The sequence below is a fragment of the Ceratina calcarata genome, unplaced genomic scaffold, assembly GCF_001652005.2.
Source record: "Ceratina calcarata isolate Rehan_Ccalc_2016 unplaced genomic scaffold, ASM165200v1 scaffold368.2, whole genome shotgun sequence".
NCBI lineage: Eukaryota > Metazoa > Arthropoda > Insecta > Hymenoptera > Apidae > Ceratina > Ceratina calcarata.
The window spans coordinates 1,314,074-1,334,655 of NW_017159898.1; the positions used below are offsets into that span (position 1 = coordinate 1,314,074).

Genomic DNA, 20,582 nt, shown 5'->3' on the forward strand with positions numbered 1-20,582 from the left:
CTTTCCCGAGTTGACCGCAAGGTGCAGCACTAGTATGGAGGATGCGAAAACCCCAAAATGAGCGCTCTCAGTTTCTCTCTGGTCTTATGACATGACTTATGACTTATGACATGACTGACTCACATGACTACGACTACGACTACGATAGTACGATGGTCAGTCGGACGGTTAGTATAGAAGCAGATAGAAGTATACGTATACGTATATAGGGATAGGGGAGTAGAACCGTAGATTGCCGTAGAACGGTGGCTGGGCAGAATAGAGGAAGCAGAAAGGGAAGAGGGTACGGAGTGACTGACGGGTATCTCTGTTGTTCTCCGCGAATGCGAACGCGAACGGTTTAAGTTGAATACCTAATCCTTCCAAATGATCGTGCTGCTGTTTGATGGAACGGAACAGTGAACGGAGAATCTTCAAGATTGCAATCCGTCGGGCGATACTGCGCTTGAAAATTCCAGGCAACGGATAGCACAAAGATGAAGCCTTTGATCGAGTTCGAGGAATGTTTGCGAGACACACCAAAGTTTCGGTGAGAATCGGAGAAAGATACCTAATTCATACGTTTCAACGATGCGTCACGTCTTTTGTTAGTTCGTTCGTCGCGTTGCGCTTCGTTGGACGATGCACGATGCACGTTCGTTTACGACACGTTGATACACGTATCGATCGATCGAGCCAGAGAGATACGCTGAAAATGATCCTTTCGTTTTCGTAGATCCTGCATCGAGGAGGCAGAGGCAAACGTCGATGTACTCGAACAGAAATTAGACAAGGTACCTTCGAATAATATTCGGCACGTCCTATCACAAACACGTGGATACCTCGCATTCATTTTTACCTTTGATACTTTGTTCCTGTCTAAGGATAAAAATTGTTCCCTTTGCCAGTCGGGCAAGCAGCAATGTCGTACGAGTAACCTCGCGTAAATAATGAACAGCCGTTGCAATAGACCGTGTGTTAAAACAGACTTGTTTACAGGTGTTGAAAAACTGTAATCAGATGATCGAAACCGGGAAACAGTTTGTGGGACAACAGAGGTACGTTGGATCTCATCCGTCCGATCGATCGAGGACTTTGAATCCCTCGCGTTTCGTGCCAACAAAAACTAATTACTTCACTTTACAGCCAGTTTGCCAACAGTCTTTGGGAATTATCTCTATACTTTAACGATGATCCAGAGATAATGGCTTTTCTGAACAAACTGATCCATGCTTTGCAAGAAATGAACAAATTCCATACCATCTTATTGGATCAAGCGTCGAGGACTATAATTAAAGATCTCAATTCGTTCGTCAAGGGGTAAGGGATTCTGTCTCTCTGATTTCTTTAACCATTTGATCGCCGCTGAAACTTCCACTTCCGCGTTCCCCGCGTATTTTCAACGATCGTTGCGTATTTTCAGCGATGTCAAGACGGTGAAAGAGTCTCGTCATTACTTCGAGAAAATCTCTGCGGATTTAGACGTAGCTTTGAACAGAAACTCGCAAGTTCCAAAATCCAGGTCTACCGAGTACGAGGAAACTTCGAACATATTGTCAGCGACCAGATCTTGTTTCCGACACACGGCTCTGGATTACATTCACTCTTTGACGATGATACAATCGCGGAAGCGGCACGAGGTGTTGGGTACTCTGTTGAGTTATATGCGCGCGTGCACGACTTATTATCATCAAGGTAGCGATCTGGCGCAAGATCTGGATCCGTTTCTAAAAGATCTCGGCGAGAGCTTAATTAAAATGCGGACGGATTCCGTGAAACTCGAGAAAGAAATGGAAAATCGGCACGTTCACGTTACGAACAGAGATCTGATACCTTCCCCGGCGGCTAGCAATCCCAAAATGGAAGGTTACCTCTTCAAACGCACTAGCAACGCGTTCAAAACGTGGAACAGAAGATGGTTCTGTCTGAGAGACCACCAACTGGTGTATAAGAAAAGAACCGGTGACAACGACTTCACGGTGATGGAGGAAGATCTTCGCCTATGTACCGTGAAACCGGTGGTCGATTGTGACAGAAGAAATTGCTTCGAAGTATTGAGTCCTACGAAGAGTCACATGTTACAAGCCGACAGCGAAGAGGCTTATCTGGCGTGGATCGCCGCCATGCAGCAAGCGATTGGTGCTGCCATTCAGAGAGGCATGGGTGCTGGTACTATAATTAGTTTAAGGGAATCTCAATCGCAGAACGCTAGGGGAACGAGCAGTAGGCAACAGCAGAAACCTAGGTCGAGGGTCTGGGAACAAATTTTGAAGATAGCCGGAAACGACGCGTGCTGCGACTGCGGTGGTGCTAATCCGAGGTGGGCGAGTATCAATTTTGGAATTACACTCTGCATAGAGTGTTCCGGTGTTCACAGAAGCTTAGGCGTTCACTATAGTAAGGTCCGTTCGTTGACGCTGGATGACTGGGAACCGGAAATATTGAAAGTAATGGCGGAACTTGGCAACACTGTAGTCAACGACGTTTACGAGGCCTTGCCGATTCCATCCGACATCGTCCGAGCGACTCCCAAGTGCAACGGCAATATACGCGAGACCTGGATAAGAGCAAAGTACGTCGAACGGAGATTCGTGAGACCTCTGAGCAATGTAATCTCGTCCGGGCAAACGCACGCGAGCCGCGAGAAGATGCATTTTCGCAAATGGAGCGTCCGGAAATTGCGACGCCGGCCTCGGAGCTGCGACAAAATCGGTGACGTTAATCGTAACAAGACGACGACGCTCTCCTCTCTGAGGGAGGGTCGTTCATCGATCAGTTCGGACGACAGCAAACACACGTCGATCGAAAGTCTAACTTCCGTGGACAGAGCGAAGAAAGTTAAGAGAAGTTCTTTAAGCTCCGACGACAGCGGTACGAATACGGATCTGAAAAATGACTCGACTCTCTACGGAAAGATCTTGGCACGACCGCGCAGCGAAGCGTTGCACGAGAGCAACCCTGAGAACGTCGACGGCGAGACGGAGTCGAACGCGGAGAACAGTCTGTCGACGAAGAGCGAAGCGTCCTTGAGTGCGGAGAACGAAGACGCGGGAACGGAGGTGAAGAAGCCGTGCGTAGAGAAGACAGAGTCGTCCGACGTGTTGATGTTTGGATGCGACTTACCAAAGCCAACGATCGACAATAGCTTAGAATTAAGTTCCGATCAAGATTCGACCGCCGGGGAGGACGAAGAATTCACGGACGAGGAAGACATAGAAAATTTGCATCCCGAGATGTTGCTCTACAAAGCTGCGGCTGCTCATAATCTTCCCGTGATGTGCGCAGCTCTGGCAGCTGGCGCCGACAAGTCGTGGACGAACGTCACCGACAGGGGAAGGAACGCACTCCATCAAGCGATCGTCAGCGTAAGTATAAGAAAGGTACACGACAACTACGTTCCGATCTCTTGATAATTACTATTAATAATTAGTTTCCGGTTGTACGCAGGGTTCCGTGATGTCTTGCGAATATCTTATTCTGAACGGAGCGCGCATCAATTGCCAAGATGCCGAAGGCAAAACGCCGCTGTACCTGGCCACGGAATTAGGTATCGGGGTTTCGAAATCAGTATAGTAGTCGTGGTGGGGTAACAGTTTTGTCATATGATTAATAATCGAATTGAAAATACAGGTCACACTGCCCAAGTCTGTCTGCTGTTGAAGCATCGCGCCGATCAACACATCGAGGACGAGAGCGGCGTGAAACCTCTGTCGATAGCCGTGAAAGAAGCTAACGCGGACATAGTTACGTTGTAAGTGCGAGGAGTATGGCTGCGGATTCGATGCATTCAGAAATAATATCTTGCCGCGTGATACGTGTTAATGGCAGTCGTCGGTTTGTTGTTTGTGCCAGGTTACGACTCGGTCTTTTGAACGAAGAGATGAAAGATTCCGAGATCGGAATCAGCGGGGACGAAACATTCAACGACGTCGTCCGCGACTTCAGCCAATTGGCCTGTTCGCACCCTGAACGATTGCAACGTCGAAACGAGAGTACCAATACGTCGCAACCGCCCGAATGAGGTTTAAGGATGTGCAAAGTTTATTTGCAGAGCATAAAGGGCAGGCTACAACGGAGATACACGGGGGGAGTATAGTACATCGAAAACGTCGTCTTTCCTAGTTCCTTGCAGGGTAGCGAGGCCGATCATAAATGGAATAAGGAGGTCGGTACGAAGAGACAAGCTGGAAACAAGCTCCACCACGTTAACGTAAGTAGTACGTGGAACGAATCTCGGAGCTCGACGGCGTATCGTGCGTATATTCTCACGTATTCTCGTCTGTTTAATGAAAATACGAAGCTGAACGCTTAATATCGATAGATCTTTGCGCCAACAAAATGAAACATGATATTTTTCGCTCGTACACGGGATTCACCGGTTGTCCACCGACGAAGACGATAAGGTCCCAAATCATTTTTGTATGTTACCTTTTTCCCAGTTTCCTTGTAAACGTCACAGAAAGAAAATCTGAAACGATGACAAAGTCGACGGACAATGGACGTTGTACATACGTACGATTTGGAATTTGAAAACTTTCGCATTTCGTACCAACGGCGGAACGTGTGAATCTGTTTTTAATACGTGGATGGATCGATACATGGTTTATACGACACGAAACGATGACAGAGCGGTGGTCTAAAGGTCTCTAGTGTACAAAATTAATTTGATTGTGATTAGTAATGGTCGAAGCGTTTTCGATTTCAACTATAATGGCCTATTCCCATTGCGATTTCCGACTCCGGAATCCGGCTCAGAGCCGGCGAGCGAAATTTTGGCGCCGAGCCCTTAAAAAACGGGGAAGCAGTACCGTAGCGCAAACTGCGAGGTATATAGGGAATAGCGTGTAAGAAAAAATATTGCTGGGTGTTGTTCAGGGGGCCCTGCTGGGTCCGAGAGCGGCGAACCGAGAGTGGGGGAAAAATCCGGCAGCGGAAAAGCAAGAGTGAGGGAAAATCCGCCAGCCGAAAAGGAAAGAGTGGGGAAAAATCCGGCAGCGGAAAAGGAAAGAGTGGGGAAGAAATCCGACATCGGAAAACTTCGAAAGCGATTGAAAAATTAATCGTCAATCGAAGTTAATACAATGGGGCGGGATTAACCATGGAACCATTTGCCGTTTTGAAGGAATGCTTCTGCTGGCGACCATTTAATAACGCTCGCGCGGGTGAAGGTCTTTTACCTATACCTGCAGCAGCTAAAAATCGGAGACCGATTTTTAGTGGTGGGACAAAGAGGTAAAACCTGCCGCTCTCGGCACGTTCTCTGTTTATATTTCACCGGTCTCCGATTCGACAACCGTTTCCGAAGCGTTAACCGAGCTAGCATAAATGTTTACATCGTTCTACCAATCACCATATAATGGTTTCATTCCTTCAAAACGGCAAATGGTTCCATGGTTAATCCCGCCCCATTGTATTAACTTCGATTGACGATTAATTTTTCAATCGCTTTCGAAGTTTTCCGCTGTCGGATTTCTTCCCCACTCTTTCCTTTTCCGCTGCCGGATTTTTCCCCACTCTTTCCTTTTCGGCTGGCGGATTTTCCCTCACTCTTGCTTTTCCGCTGCCGGATTTTTCTCCCACTCTCGGTTCGCCGCTTTCGGACCCAGCAGGGCCCCCTGAACGACACCCAGCAATATTTTTTCTTACACGCTATTCCCTATATGTATACCTCGCAGTTTGCGCTACGGTACTGCTTCCCCGTTTTTTAGGGGCTCGGCGCCAAAATTTCGCTCGCCGGCTCTGAGCCGGATTCCGGCGTCGGAAATCGCAGTGGGAATAGGCCATAAGACTGGTTCAGCGCGACGTCGTTGGAAGAGTAACTTTATACACGCGCGTTATATCCGTACGTACAACGTTTCTTTCTTTCTTTTTTTATATGTACGTACGTCTGACGTTACTATACGAGTGGCACTAAATAAGTCCTCTTCGTTCGATACCGTTCTTTTTAAATGATCGTAGGTGGCGACTTTGCGATACTTGTAACATCGATTTAATCGTAACATTATGGATACATAGATTTGTGTAGTCCGTCTAGAGATCACGTTTATAAACAGTTTAAACGAAGTATACTTGTCCAAGTATGTATATTAACGATATCAAACTAGTTTCGTATAACACGTAGATCTACGTACATCAAATTTGTTGCCAAAAACTATATGTTCGTCCATTGAGACCATTACAGATCTGACGATTACGATCATCCCTAGCGTTAATTCACGAATCGTTATTTTGCGCGATTAACGATTGGATAAACATAATTTGACAAGTTTTGATACGGAATCGGTTTGTGGTCAAGGTCTTTTAATTTTCTCTTCCATGACTCGTGCAACGAATTAGCTTCCTCGCTCGCTATTCGACTGCACGCTTCAAACCAAACAGTATTCATGAAAGCAGTTTTCTGACTCAGTCGTAACGCACGATTCTCGTCAGCTTGTTTGTACGCGTTGAAGGAATTTAAATAACAATGTCAATCGTCGTTGACAAATATTTTTCATTGTTTGGAGAAGTTTCAACGATTTAAGGTCTAGCTACACTCACGACACAACGATAGCCTGGGATTTTTGAGGTGGTGGGGCGGCCGAGCCAGTACCGGCAGTACCGTAGCATTTACAACTGAGAGTATAGGGAAAAGTGTGTAAAAGCAGTTGTAAAGGCTACGGGTACTGGCACTGGCTAGTTGGCTACTGGCTCGGCCGCCCCACCACCTTAATGGTCGATCCTCACAGAGCGTGCGATGCGATGCGATGCGATGCGATGCGCCGTGTTTCCGTATTTTTCGAGCCTACGGCCGGGTTTACCAGTGCCGTAGACTGTATCCTACAGCATATACTAAAAGCATGTAAACGTCGGAGACTTTGGAGGGCCCCCGTAATAGTTAGCCGAGAATCCGTAATTCGAGGACCTAAAGTATGGGTCAGACCCCCCGTTGTTCACTTACACATAGATGAAAAGGTCGATTTTATGGCCTCTCGATGAAATCCTCGGGATTTCTTGGCGAGAACACTTTCGGAAAAATTGCATGCATTTCTTTTCGTCTATGTGTAAGTGAATCGCATCGACCTTTTCGTCTATGTGTAAGTGGACAGAGGGTGTGTGACCCCTACTTTTGGTCTTCGAGCTACCGATTCTCGGCTACCTAACACTGGGGCTGGGGCTCTCCGAAGTCTTCGATTTTTACATGCTTTTAGTATATGCTGTAGGGTATAGCCTACAGCACTGGCAGACCCGGTCGAAAACTCGAAAAATACGGAATCGCAGCGCATCGCATCGCATCGCATCGCACGCTCTGTGAGGATCGACCAAAAAAAAGCCAGGGTGTCGTTGTCGCGTCGTTGTCGTGTCGTCAGTGTAGCTAGACATTTATACGTACCGACGATCGCGAATTGGTAAAAAAAAGCGATGATTCCTCGAGCCGAACAGCCCAATGTAATTTGTTTCGACGAGATTCGAGATCCGAACGAAACCTAACCGCCAAATCATTTGCAGATTTAATATATTTTTTTATTATCACAGTTCGTCTTTCGAATCTGGTATTCGATGTCGGACGTATACGAATCTCCTTCGATATAAGCAATACGATCGGAACGACGTGAGGCTATTTCTCACGAAGCAAAACACATACTCATTGCTGTTTGCTACGCGACCGATTACAAACGACAAACTCATGTGTAAATTATGTATTTTTTTAACGCGTGACGTGTTTAGTATTTCTTTATCTCTCTTTTTTACAACTAGAACTGACTTCGGCAAGAGTTTTGCTACCTCGAGTTATACATTTCTCCGCGCGCGCGATCGGTACCGACGGTGACGGTAGTAGTAGTACCGTGGCGCCGCCGGAACTCGTCGTAATTCGTACTTATCGTTAGTTCTTTTTATACATATATGCTTTACGTGTAAGAATCGTTTGCACAGAATCGATCGCAGAATCCGTTGACCGAACAATGGCCACGGTTCAACGTTATTCTCAATTTATAATTTCTCAATTACGGATGCAACGCGCAACGTAACGTGTTTTGCGCATCGTAACATCATTGATAACCGCATAATCGTTACTGCCTAATTGCGAACTGTTGTCACGGTATTCTATATAAGTCTATGAACGAATCGAAAAAATCGTTCCTCTGTTGCGCGCAATAAAGTTGTAAACACTAATTGCTGACGTATCATGACTGTATACAAAGTTTACGTCATCGAGCGATTATGCAAGTATTTTAAGTGCGTTCTCTCTTACCCATCCTTATCCCTATTCGTCGCCCGACACAGGACAGAGACGAAGTTTGACAAATATTCGAGAAACAACTTGCGCAACCAACTATTTATTGCGAAGACGATTTCAGTGACGACTCGTGAACCGTGAACTGATAAATGCCTGCTGATCAAAATTTTACGAACGGTTCGCCCACAACAAACATTTCTACGATCATATTTATCGATCAGGCGATGATCGCTAGCGATTTCGCTCGAATCGAAGTTTCGACCCGGTCGACGGTGTGACCGTTGCTACCGTTGGCTGCGTGCAGAAGTCGTCGTCGTCGTATGTCGACCAAGGATTTTCATACGAATGCATTTTATGTAATAATGTCTCGCGTATCGCGGCGTATATACCGTTAGTTACGTTCCCTGGACAACGCCGAGGATGGAAACGGCTGCGCAGAGGATCGGAACGCGGACCGTGAAGTCCGTCGTCCGCTCGGTCTACGAAATTAGTATCACTCGCTCACCCTACTAATCGCAGACTGTCTGGCTAGGTGGATAAAACGCGGTCATCGGCGTGGATGCGAGTCGTACGTTATCATCGTCGCACGTCCGTTCCTCCGATTTCTCAGAAACCTGGCCTAAATTCGAAAGGCCCTAAAAACGCCTAAAAATAGTTTCATAAGACGGTTGCGGCCGGAGACTCTGAACGTTGTAAATCTCTCGGCTCTTCTCTCTATATCTCTCTCTCTCTCTCTCTCTCTCTCTCTCTCTCTCTCTCTCTCTTCCTCTCTTCTAACGAAAATCGAACTTGTTTCCCCGCAGCCTTCTTCCGCGCATAACGCGATTCATCTTCTCTTTGATGGCACCTTTGCGGTGTCTCGATGAAGGGTTCGCTGTTTATATTGTGTCTCGATCCGCGCCGGCTTCAGACTTTCCGTTCACGGTCTTTCCATTGAGTGAGCGAGCAAACGGTCGATCCGCATCGTCGCCGCTACCACGGATATACATACGCAGGCAGATTCGATCTACCAATTTGAACCAAGTTAACCCGGTGGCGATCGATTGATCCTTGTTAAAGTAGTCGATTCGTGGTAAACATCTGTCGCCGATCTATTCGACGTCGGTTACGACGTACAATTCGTTTTGGGAACAAGTAGATCGAATCGCTGTAACCTGGCTCCTAACCGCGATTCACGTTATCGCGATTGCGTGCATCTGCGCCGCGACACTTTTCTTCGGGACACCAGGCATGAAAATCGATCCTCCCATCTGCCAGCACGATGGATCGTCCCGCGCGCACCTGTGCTCACCGCGGTCTCGCTCGAATTTCCAACGATCGACCGATACGACGCGTATTAGAACCTATACGGTTTACTGCGCGTTCACCACCACGGTTCGCTCGATCGTCGATCGGAAGCGAGTAGCAGCGTGAGAAATCGCGACACACGATACTCTCTAGGACGAATTACGTATCGCGCGGTCCCGTCGACTCGACCTTATTTTTTAGAACGCATTGCCGACCGCGAAACTATCAGAGTCGCGATGATCCACCGAACACCATCCCTCTGCCGATGATCGAGATTCGCGAGATCGTCGATCGCGAGAATTTCGTTGACTCGAGACGGATGCGATCACGTCTCGCGTATATACGCCTGGCCGGAATCGATGTTTCCTCACTGTTTTAAACAGCACGATCTCTCACCTAATATAGACGTCTCGCCGAAGAATATTCTTACGCGCCCTTCCTGAAGTTGGTCGTTTACACTGGAACTATCGGCGGCCGATCGACGACGTATACGCCGTAATATCTCCTACCGGAGGGGACAAAATCACTTGGCTTTCAGATTAACACGTCATAAGAAAAGACAGCAATTTTTACGTCTTTATGAGTGAAAATTGACTAACAAACTGATAATGATAATAATAATGAAATATCTGAATAATTATTAAAATAATTACGCTTTCGACCTACGTTCCGTGGGGATCGAAACGACTCGTCTCGGTACACGGACGTATACTCCATAACATTATACATGAAAAAGACAAAAAAAATAAAACTGTTTTACAGAATTAGTTATTTGCATATTTTAGAAAAAGGTCATACAAAATTTCAGAAAACAGAATGTACTGGAAACGAATAATGATCATAAGAAATGCGGAAGTCGGAATTGTTTCGACCCCTCGACAGATCTAGACAGTTAAAGATCGCGAGCCCTATGATCCGTTGGTTTCGTTATTTCGACGATAGGTACGAAATATCGAGATCGATCGATCGTATGTCCGAGATCACGCAACGTTGCGATGATCGGTCTGACGGAGGAATCGTTTGCAGCGTGTAGGGTGCAGCGTGCACAATTGCACTTTAGACGCGCCGACGTCCGAGTCCGCGACGAATTCGTGGAAAATACTGAGCCTTGGACCCGCGCGGCCGGTCGCTGAGAAAAATAAAATGATAATTCGATACCGTCGACAATTGATCGGATCGTCGTGACGTTTTCGGCTTCTTATGCGCAGCTACGAGCGCGTTCGTGACAAACAAATTGTTCCCTCGTTGAGACGATTGACGTTCGACCGTCGAAACTATGTAACGCGAAGCGTGATCGTTGGGTTGAGGTACTACTGATCGATGGGAGCGAAAAAAAATACTAGGTGACACTCTCGCGATGGACCTTCGTAATAACAGACGAACAACAAGAATCTATGATCGTGAAGGGAACGTCGCTGGTTCCCTCGCTGGCGACCAAATGAAAATTCGTCGAAACGGTGTGCTTGTTCAGATGAAAAAGAGAGAGGAACAACAGAATTTGCACGACGGCACGCGATGACAGTGAGACAGACGTCGGCTGTCACGTCGGTCGTAAGATCACGTCAGCCACGCGACACGTCCGATTCGTCGTCGGGGACACGGTCGACGTCGCGTACACCTCGAATTTCCGACCAAAACTTTTAGCCCTCGCCAATTCAACTCGTTCCGATCTCTCCTTTACTTTCTATTTTCTGCACGTTCGATCTTTGATCGATAAATTCATCAAATCCGCGGTCTACCACCGATGACGTCGACGACGCGAAGGATTTTTAAATAGCCTCGGCCGCCGACGCTTACGAGAACTCGATCTTGTTCCGCGCGAAACGTTCGTCGCGCGCAGGCAAGATCGATAGTCGTCCATTATTTAATTATAGCTTCCTAAGAAGCGGGTGGTCTTTGGAACCGATCGTGTCTGCCGGCAGGCGATTTGTGCGTCTAGACGCGTCTCTCCGCGTACTCGGGACTGTCTCCTCTCCGGTGCCGCCCGTTGATTCAGCGTAACCGATTTAGCCTAACCCACGCAGTGGACACGCTCTCACCGTCTTCTCGTCCGCATCCAATTTTTTACGCATAAATTTCATGGACAGACGAAACAACCCCGCGGAGACGCGACGCGACGAGATCGCGGACCGAGCGCGAGTCACCAGAGGGTACGGATCGTGTCGGAAGGACGTTCGTAGTTCGATGGCGCCTGGGGTTAGCTGCTACCAGGTCGCCCTAAGCTCTCGTCGACGACGAACGAGAGACATTCTGTCGNGCATATTTTAGAAAAAGGTCATACAAAATTTCAGAAAACAGAATGTACTGGAAACGAATAATGATCATAAGAAATGCGGAAGTCGGAATTGTTTCGACCCCTCGACAGATCTAGACAGTTAAAGATCGCGAGCCCTATGATCCGTTGGTTTCGTTATTTCGACGATAGGTACGAAATATCGAGATCGATCGATCGTATGTCCGAGATCACGCAACGTTGCGATGATCGGTCTGACGGAGGAATCGTTTGCAGCGTGTAGGGTGCAGCGTGCACAATTGCACTTTAGACGCGCCGACGTCCGAGTCCGCGACGAATTCGTGGAAAATACTGAGCCTTGGACCCGCGCGGCCGGTCGCTGAGAAAAATAAAATGATAATTCGATACCGTCGACAATTGATCGGATCGTCGTGACGTTTTCGGCTTCTTATGCGCAGCTACGAGCGCGTTCGTGACAAACAAATTGTTCCCTCGTTGAGACGATTGACGTTCGACCGTCGAAACTATGTAACGCGAAGCGTGATCGTTGGGTTGAGGTACTACTGATCGATGGGAGCGAAAAAAAATACTAGGTGACACTCTCGCGATGGACCTTCGTAATAACAGACGAACAACAAGAATCTATGATCGTGAAGGGAACGTCGCTGGTTCCCTCGCTGGCGACCAAATGAAAATTCGTCGAAACGGTGTGCTTGTTCAGATGAAAAAGAGAGAGGAACAACAGAATTTGCACGACGGCACGCGATGACAGTGAGACAGACCGCGTCGGCTGTCACGTCGGTCGTAAGATCACGTCAGCCACGCGACACGTCCGATTCGTCGTCGGGGACACGGTCGACGTCGCGTACACCTCGAATTTCCGACCAAAACTTTTAGCCCTCGCCAATTCAACTCGTTCCGATCTCTCCTTTACTTTCTATTTTCTGCACGTTCGATCTTTGATCGATAAATTCATCAAATCCGCGGTCTACCACCGATGACGTCGACGACGCGAAGGATTTTTAAATAGCCTCGGCCGCCGACGCTTACGAGAACTCGATCTTGTTCCGCGCGAAACGTTCGTCGCGCGCAGGCAAGATCGATAGTCGTCCATTATTTAATTATAGCTTCCTAAGAAGCGGGTGGTCTTTGGAACCGATCGTGTCTGCCGGCAGGCGATTTGTGCGTCTAGACGCGTCTCTCCGCGTACTCGGGACTGTCTCCTCTCCGGTGCCGCCCGTTGATTCAGCGTAACCGATTTAGCCTAACCCACGCAGTGGACACGCTCTCACCGTCTTCTCGTCCGCATCCAATTTTTTACGCATAAATTTCATGGACAGACGAAACAACCCCGCGGAGACGCGACGCGACGAGATCGCGGACCGAGCGCGAGTCACCAGAGGGTACGGATCGTGTCGGAAGGACGTTCGTAGTTCGATGGCGCCTGGGGTTAGCTGCTACCAGGTCGCCCTAAGCTCTCGTCGACGACGAACGAGAGACATTCTGTCGAATCGACGAGAGACGCAACCAGCCACGTGCCGTTAAACGTGTCAACGGCTCGACATAATCGCGTTTCAAGTCGCACACGGCCAAGTCATCGAATCTTTGTCTCTAAATCAAATTTCGCCAACGTACGGTGAAAATAGTGTTGTATTCCGTAGAGGTGATGTTTATTATATTGAATAAGAATCAATCCCGAATGGAGATTTACGCGAAAGTTTTATTAACTCGGTAAAGTTTACGTAGAGCTTCGTGACTTTAGACTAGAGAGAACTTTCTCTCTCTCTCAAATTTTAGGAAAATACGTATATATATATACTCTCGGAATAGCGAATAGCGGAGGGGGACTGGAATTAGTAACGGTTGGTAAGCAGAAATCGAAAATTAAAAATGACGCAGAGTACAAAGTGTAGGATGATGTACAGCTGGATGTTGACAGGATAAGTTAGGGTTTGAAACAGTTATCTATGTATGTTAGGTTGGCATACGACAATAGAAGAAACAGAAGAAGAGACAACGGGAAAGAAATCTGGAGGAAGAAACGTGAAGATCGCAGCGAGATAGGTGTCTTTCGACTGTTGGGCCAAACGGCATCGAGAGGAACGATCCGAAATAATAACGTATGCGGTAGAATGCGGAGGACGAGAGGAAGAATGAAGCTGGCGCCACGGCGGAGCGGGGCGGGTGTCGAGGGAAAAAGTGTGAACGCGATCGTATTATTTCCGGCGGTCGGATCGGATTTATAAAAAAAGGAGCAGCGACGAGTCCGCGAGTGAAAACGAGAGAACATTACGACGCGGCGTCGCCGCCGCCGTCGCCGACAGTTTTAGGATCGGCGGCCGTTGAGTCGAAAAGGTATCGCCTCCTGTTGCCAATATCTTCGCGAGAAAAGGGTGGACGCCGCGCCCCAGTCGACGGCGTCCTCCCTCCGATTTCTTTATATCCTGTCCTCGGCTCGCTGAGGCGCCGGCGTCTCGTTTGGTCAGATAAATACGCGTAAATCGTACGCGACGCAGCAGCGGCGATACGCTGCCGTCGCTGCCACCGTCGAACATTCGCACTTCGGTTCGTCGTTACGGGCGAACGTGAGTACGACCAATCGTCCCGACGTAGTCACCCATTCGTTTCATTTTCCCTACTTCTCCACCTTTTCGTATCGAGACGAATCTGGCGCCGCTGGTAACCGCGCGTCCACGTATAACGGCAGCCGCCGTCGCCGCCGCCGACGACGAGCGTCGAACGCGACGGGTCTTAACGGTAGTTATTACTTTGGCACGGGTCGCGGGAGGCCAAAAAGCCGAGCTACCCTCGCCGCTGCTGTTCGTCTGCCACGGAGATGACTCGAGCGAAAATAGCGTTGGCCCATATCTGGCACTCCCACGTTCTCTTCTCGTCGTCGGTAGACACGCGGCAACGGAAAGGACATCGTTCTTGTTCGATTTACGCTTTAGCTCAGCGTCGCATACGAAACGTCGTTCGGTTCCGAACGGCAAGTACGGAGCATCGCGGGACGCACCTGTGCAACCCAACGTTCTATCACGGACACGAATAAACGGCGACGCGCCGCGCCGCGCCGCGCCGTCTGTGACTCGGCCAACGCTTTGCTCACGACCGAACGGTCGAAGACCACCGGGTCAAGAAGACGCCGTCGTCGTCTTCCTTTTCGTCGTACGTCGAACGTTTGTCGAACGTACAACGAGTCGAGCTCGATCCTCCGGTCCTCGGTCGTCTGTCGTCACGAGTCAACAGAACTCGATGACCGATGAGAGGAGCGAGTTGCGTCAGCCGCGCGTAGGACGTGAATCGTATGATGGGAGGAACCGATTCATTGATCTTTGTTCCGACGATGCGTAGTTTCGTTCGACTTCCGAATCTTTTCTCGACTCGCGTTAACCGCGTGCCCCTTTATCGCCGATTTATCGACCAAAGCGGTGCGCCACACGCACTGGTTCGACGTTTAATCAATGCCCGCCGCGTGTCGAGATTAATCACTCGTTATCTAACAGATACGTGCCGCCTTGTGCGTAGTTCTCCGTCGACTTCCACCCCCGGTGTTCATTTTTCGTAGAAGCCGCGTGCGTCACTCGGATCGGCTTCGTTCGAAACCGGCGGCGGCGCGGCAGACGGGGCCGATTCGATGAAATTTTCGAAGCCGGCATTTTCCACTTACGCTCGAGAAGAAGGGGGGTCAAACTTTTTGCCTCGGACGAGAATGAAAAAGTGAGCGAGCGATAACGGAAATCGATCTGCGGGCTCGCTCGCCAGGAACGATAACGGTAGACGGGGGAGGGGGGGGGTGGGAACTGTCATTAACCGACGTCTCTGTATCGCGTTCAATTAAAACACGTGACGCGCGTCGTTTTCATTCATTGTTCGAGACTTTTGAAAATCAACCGCTCCCTCCTTGAGCGTACCAGCGGCCGATTTAAACTGTTCGCATTGGTTACAGAATAATTTGCAGGCTCGTGCGACTCGTTTCGTTCCCTACCACCCGAGTTACCCATAATTGACTCTATGGTCGACGATCCTTTTTCCAGGAATTGTTGCACGCTTCGTGAACGTTGCCCGCGTCGTCAGGGAGATTGTGACAAATTACCAGACGGCTCTCGAGTTGCCCGTGACAAAAGAACCGAAACGTGATCACTTTCGCGATAGCGTCAGGTTTGGTGAACGGCTCAACGCGTATTTCATTCACGAATCTCTCGTGTGTATCTCTTCTACCCGAATAGACCGAGATCGAAGTAACGCTCGTGATTTGAAACCTCGCCGTCGAATCGCGACGTCGAATCGTCGGTAGGACTGTCATTCCTCGAAATGCCCAGAAAATTGTTATCCTTCGTGACCGATGTCACACGACGAACGAAACTACTATGAGAAAGCAGCACGTATTCGCGGCATCGGAAACGGGAAGCTATTGGAGCGTTCGAGACCACGTAAATCGAGCGAGGCATACGCACGGTGATCGCGCGTAATTCTCTCGGTACAATTACATACGTCCGAGGCGAGCTATGAAAATTTCAAAAGGAATCGCACCGTTCGCACGAGCTCGCCTGAGTTTGTCGGAACGCGCGCAACCTGTTGGAGCCAACGACTGAAAAATCGAAACGATTTAAATGTTGAGAAGGAAAAGAGGGAGAAGAGAAAGAACGCGTTCAAGAGCATCGCGTCATTTATTATTGAATCGCGTCGTTTAAAAGGCAGGCACGGCGGCGGCAGGCAACCAGCCAAAAGAAAATTACACCGTTTATTTTTAATGGTAAACGTTCCCGATGTTGCGAGTTTTACCAGCTTCGTATAGCTACCGTTTCGCCGAGCTTCTACTTGTAAGATGAACAATTCGCATCGTGAACGTCCTACGCTGTCACAGTCGCTAAAAATGATCGACGAACCTGAGCATGATTCTCCTCGATAGAACCAAACGGCCTTCGATCGTTCCGATGAAATAAATCTAAACGCCTAATACATCGGTAGCAACGATGTTGTGCCGCTTCGAAAGGAAACGCATCGAAACGGCTTGCACCGACGAACGACGATGATGACTCCGTGTTATTCGAGCTAAGAAGCATTTCGGCGCGGACCCCTCCTTACGCGTGCCGTTATGGCATACACATGGAAAATTTCGCAACGCTGGAACAATCGGACATGTGACATCCTAAAAACGCAGTCGTAACGATTTAGCCGAATCAGCAGCCGGTAACCGTCGCAGAAACCTGTCACCGATTATATTAACAAGGTCGATCACGAATCGATCAAGCGAGAATCATCGGTACGCGGCTTTGCCGATGACCCAATGCCTACGCGAGTTCCGGTTCATAAAATTTGGATAGGCGAGGAGTCGGGCGAATACATGCATACTTGTTAGAAATAAATTACGGCATGGATGCGTTTGTAGGAAAAACGTGGAACGTGGAGAACGCGTCAAGTATGAAACGACGAAATGGAGACAAGATGGTTTCAAGTTCGCTTCTCATTGATACCACCGGGGTCCCGTGAAGCAAACGAAGGCGAGACTCGTTCGGGCCACGCTCGATGTGGTCGATGCGAAATTGACGGTGGTGCGATCGGAGCGAGCCTCGATGGATCGTGTCCTTCGCGATCGAACGTCATGTGTAAAGCGTTGCGCCATTGGCCGAGATGCTGACAAGCCCCCGTCGAGCCCCTGAACTTCTGACTCACGTGCGTCTCTCTGTCGTCGGTGCTGTTGGGACGTCCGTGGGAGCGAGCCTCGCGAAAATTTGAAACGCGAAAACACGTAAACTCGAGAATTACTCGCCGCCGTACCGCCCCCCCGTCCCGCGACGTTTTCATCGTCCACGATCTCGGTCCGGTCGGTCCCGGTCCTCCTCTACGAGACGCAGACGCAGCTATTTTTTTCCACTGAATCCTGAATCGAGCAGCGGAGGTAGCATGAAATTAACCCCATGAACGATCTTCGAATCGGCCGACGAAACAGGAGAAACACTTCCCCACCCGCACTCCGCCGCAGCAGCTACTAGGCTCAGTCGGCCTATATAAACCCGTGGCATCTCGCAAGTCTCTTCATTCTATACGAGACAGTTAGGCCACGTATAAAGTTGGAAGCACCACGGGACAACGCGTTTGTCGCACGGTACGAGAGACACCGACGATTCTGGATCGTTTGCGCTTCGACTCTGCGAAAACCGACGACGATCGTGCGGAAGGGCCAGAGAGACAGCTTCGCGTGGATCACGATCGTTCCCCGAGAGGCAGCGACCTTTCCGCTTTAGCTGTTGGGTCAGTGCGCGCGGCACCCTCGCGGTCTCCCTCGAGGTTCACACTGGGCAAAACGGAAGAAGAGAGAGAATTTAAGATCGACTGGCAGAAGAGGACCATCCGAAACCCGAAGACTGACACCGAATTCCACGTCTCGAAACTCGTCAACTTTTCGTCGAGGAAATCGCGAGCAGTCGATCTCGTATCGAGAGCAGGATGAAGCTGCTTCTTTTAGCGGCTCTATTGACTGTCCTCGACAGCTTCGTCGACAGTGCGGTAGTCAGATCGGAGGTAAGGTTCAATCGTGATCCAATCGCGTTCATCGAATCAAATCTGATCGATAAACTGAACCGAAACGTTACATTGTCGTTACGCACGCGATCCATCGTGCCATCTTACATAATGTGACCGTGTGATCGTAAGATCGACGATTCGTTGCACGGGAGACGAAACGACCACTCGAAGATACGTAAACGTATTCGACGTTTACCGCGCGCCTACTCTCTTTCGTTCGATCTCGCCTCGAACGATCTTTTCGACGGGAGGGAAACGATGTTACACGATATTTTTTTTTGTTCTCTCACAGGAGTTCTCCGAACAATTACAAAAGATCGTGAACATGCACCCGGACAACGTACGAACACAACGTTCGACGGAAAACGACGAACGTCCAGTAAGAAACTGTGACGAAAATAATCCGTGCGGCTGGATGTCTTATTATTCGCCCACCAGAAGGGTTCACAACGATTTCATGGCAAACACGTGAGTCGCAGGCGAAATCTGTTTCGCTTTCTTCTCGTTCTTCTCGCGATCGACGTTATGCGAGAAGTACTCGTCGCGTCTATCCGTACGTTCGATCGTCGTTACAGGTGCAAATGCCCAGACGAAACTTACAAGTGTGTACGCTCTGGCGAAAGCATATCGACGAGAGCGTACGTATATCATTGTCGTCAAAACACGACGGCGGACGATATCGAGGGCGAGACCAGCGAAGATACCGATTACGTTAGTTAACGAAACACACCTTCTCGGCCGGACAGTCGTCGTCGTCGTCGCCGCGCGATCAACGAAGGGACGATCATACTACGTACATACGTGACTCCACCGGGTCCGGGGATGCGTCCACAGGTATACCAAATACGTGTGTATATCGTATCGTATCATCGACCAGCGCCCGCTGCCGTTGAACGGAGCGAGAAAATCATTCTCCAGTCGCTTGTTAGCTACTCGAAAGAGCCTGACAGATTTTTAGTATCAATAATAGCTGCGCCTAGAGGAAGCGATTGCTCGTAAGATATTTCTTAAAAAAAATTCGCCTCACTCCTGGTTTCACTGAACGTGATACAGTTTTAACAATCATTTCGGTTTACCTGAACCACGTACGAGACGAGTCGTCGTATAAACAGCGACACGAATGTCTCTTCTCTCGGTGTGCGTCCAGGTTCGGCTGTTCTAGCCTAAAACAGAATAACATGCATCATTCATGCACTTAACAAACGTTGATCGTCAGTTTCGTTTCATCGTACATTTCCTAATGTGAAACAGTAGGCTAGGTATATCGCATCTTTTCAGTCCGTTTGCTGTAAACTTTCTAACCAGTCATCGAATAACGAATCTTACGATTAGTAGCGGCAGTGTAATTACACGCAATCTAATTATTCGGAGTCTGAGAAGTCAGTAATCGTTTAATAGTCGAAACGGTGGTTCGCGGGACATACTTGATCGGAGTCAGGCTTGAAAAAATTTCTTGTTCGAACGTTACTCGTTCTTCTATCGATACCGATCGATGAACGACGGTTCACTTCGACGACGATACAACGACAAACGTGCCCGTTTATCCGCGCGAAACATGCTGTACAGTAATTTGATTATTGCTGTACGCAGCTGTACATTACGCCGTGCCATGCTTCGACGTATACGCGCCCATACGCGCCTTCGAATCGTTAGACGTAGCGACGGTGGCGTGAATCAGTATAAGAGAAGTTGCAGTATCTCGATGAAGCACGATCCATAATTTTGTAAGAGACTAATTGCTTCGAATATTTTTCGTTTCTCACATTCGATCGTCCCTATTTGTACGTTATTCCTATATGTATGTATATACGTGCAATAGTAATGCGCGTTAAACCGCGCTCATTCGCTCGAAACACACGTGTGAACTTCGCACACACGTGTGAACAGAATACGTACGTGTTGGATGTTCGCCTGGAAACCTCAGGTCTTCTTCGTACATACTTTTGTGACGGTCAACGTCTCACGATTGACGATTGTCATCACGTGTTACGCGATTGCTTTTCAACGATTTAGAACGATCATCGATAAAGATATTGATTAAGAACAAAGATAATAATGAACCATCACTCATATAGATCTTACCGTTAACATTGTCTCGTATTGCACGAACTCTGCGTAAACGTATCTGCTTACGTACTTACGATTGCAAAAGAACGTGTAGGAAATAGCACAGGCAATATGTATTCGTATGCAGTATTTCAGTTATTTAATGCGGGATAAATTATCTAATGTAATTGTACAACGATCATCGGTGTTATGATTTTTAATAAAACTGAGCAACGTTCCCAAAAACAAAATACACCGTTCCATTTCATACCTTCTCGTCATCCTCCGTATAAT

General features: G+C 48.5%; 2 protein-coding genes across 4 annotated transcripts; both read left to right on the top strand.

Moving 5' to 3' along the window:
- Positions 1-102: 102 nt before the first annotated feature.
- Positions 103-4,761, top strand: CenB1A (Centaurin beta 1A). Of its 3 annotated transcripts, XM_018025842.2 has the most exons (8): positions 105-529; positions 716-773; positions 979-1,037; positions 1,126-1,299; positions 1,403-3,344; positions 3,427-3,526; positions 3,610-3,730; positions 3,832-4,761. In XM_018025842.2, exons 1-8 carry the CDS (start codon positions 477-479, stop codon positions 3,998-4,000), a joined length of 2,676 nt encoding a protein of 891 aa, XP_017881331.1. In that variant the 5' UTR covers positions 105-476; the 3' UTR covers positions 4,001-4,761. The 3 variants fall into 3 exon arrangements, with proteins under 3 accessions (XP_026669881.1, XP_017881331.1, XP_017881332.1); XM_018025843.2 differs by lacking the exon at positions 105-529 and having other exon boundaries at positions 757-773; positions 1,130-1,299; XM_026814080.1 differs by lacking the exons at positions 3,610-3,730; positions 3,832-4,761 and having other exon boundaries at positions 103-529; positions 1,403-3,359; positions 3,410-3,517.
- An 11,713-nt stretch (positions 4,762-16,474) lies between these two features.
- On the top strand, positions 16,475-20,539 carry LOC108625629 (uncharacterized). Its single transcript, XM_018025771.2, has 3 exons — positions 16,475-18,239; positions 18,535-18,710; positions 18,818-20,539. Exons 1-3 carry the CDS (start codon positions 18,165-18,167, stop codon positions 18,960-18,962), a joined length of 396 nt encoding a protein of 131 aa, XP_017881260.1. The 5' UTR covers positions 16,475-18,164; the 3' UTR covers positions 18,963-20,539.
- The last annotated feature ends 43 nt before the right edge of the window (positions 20,540-20,582 follow it).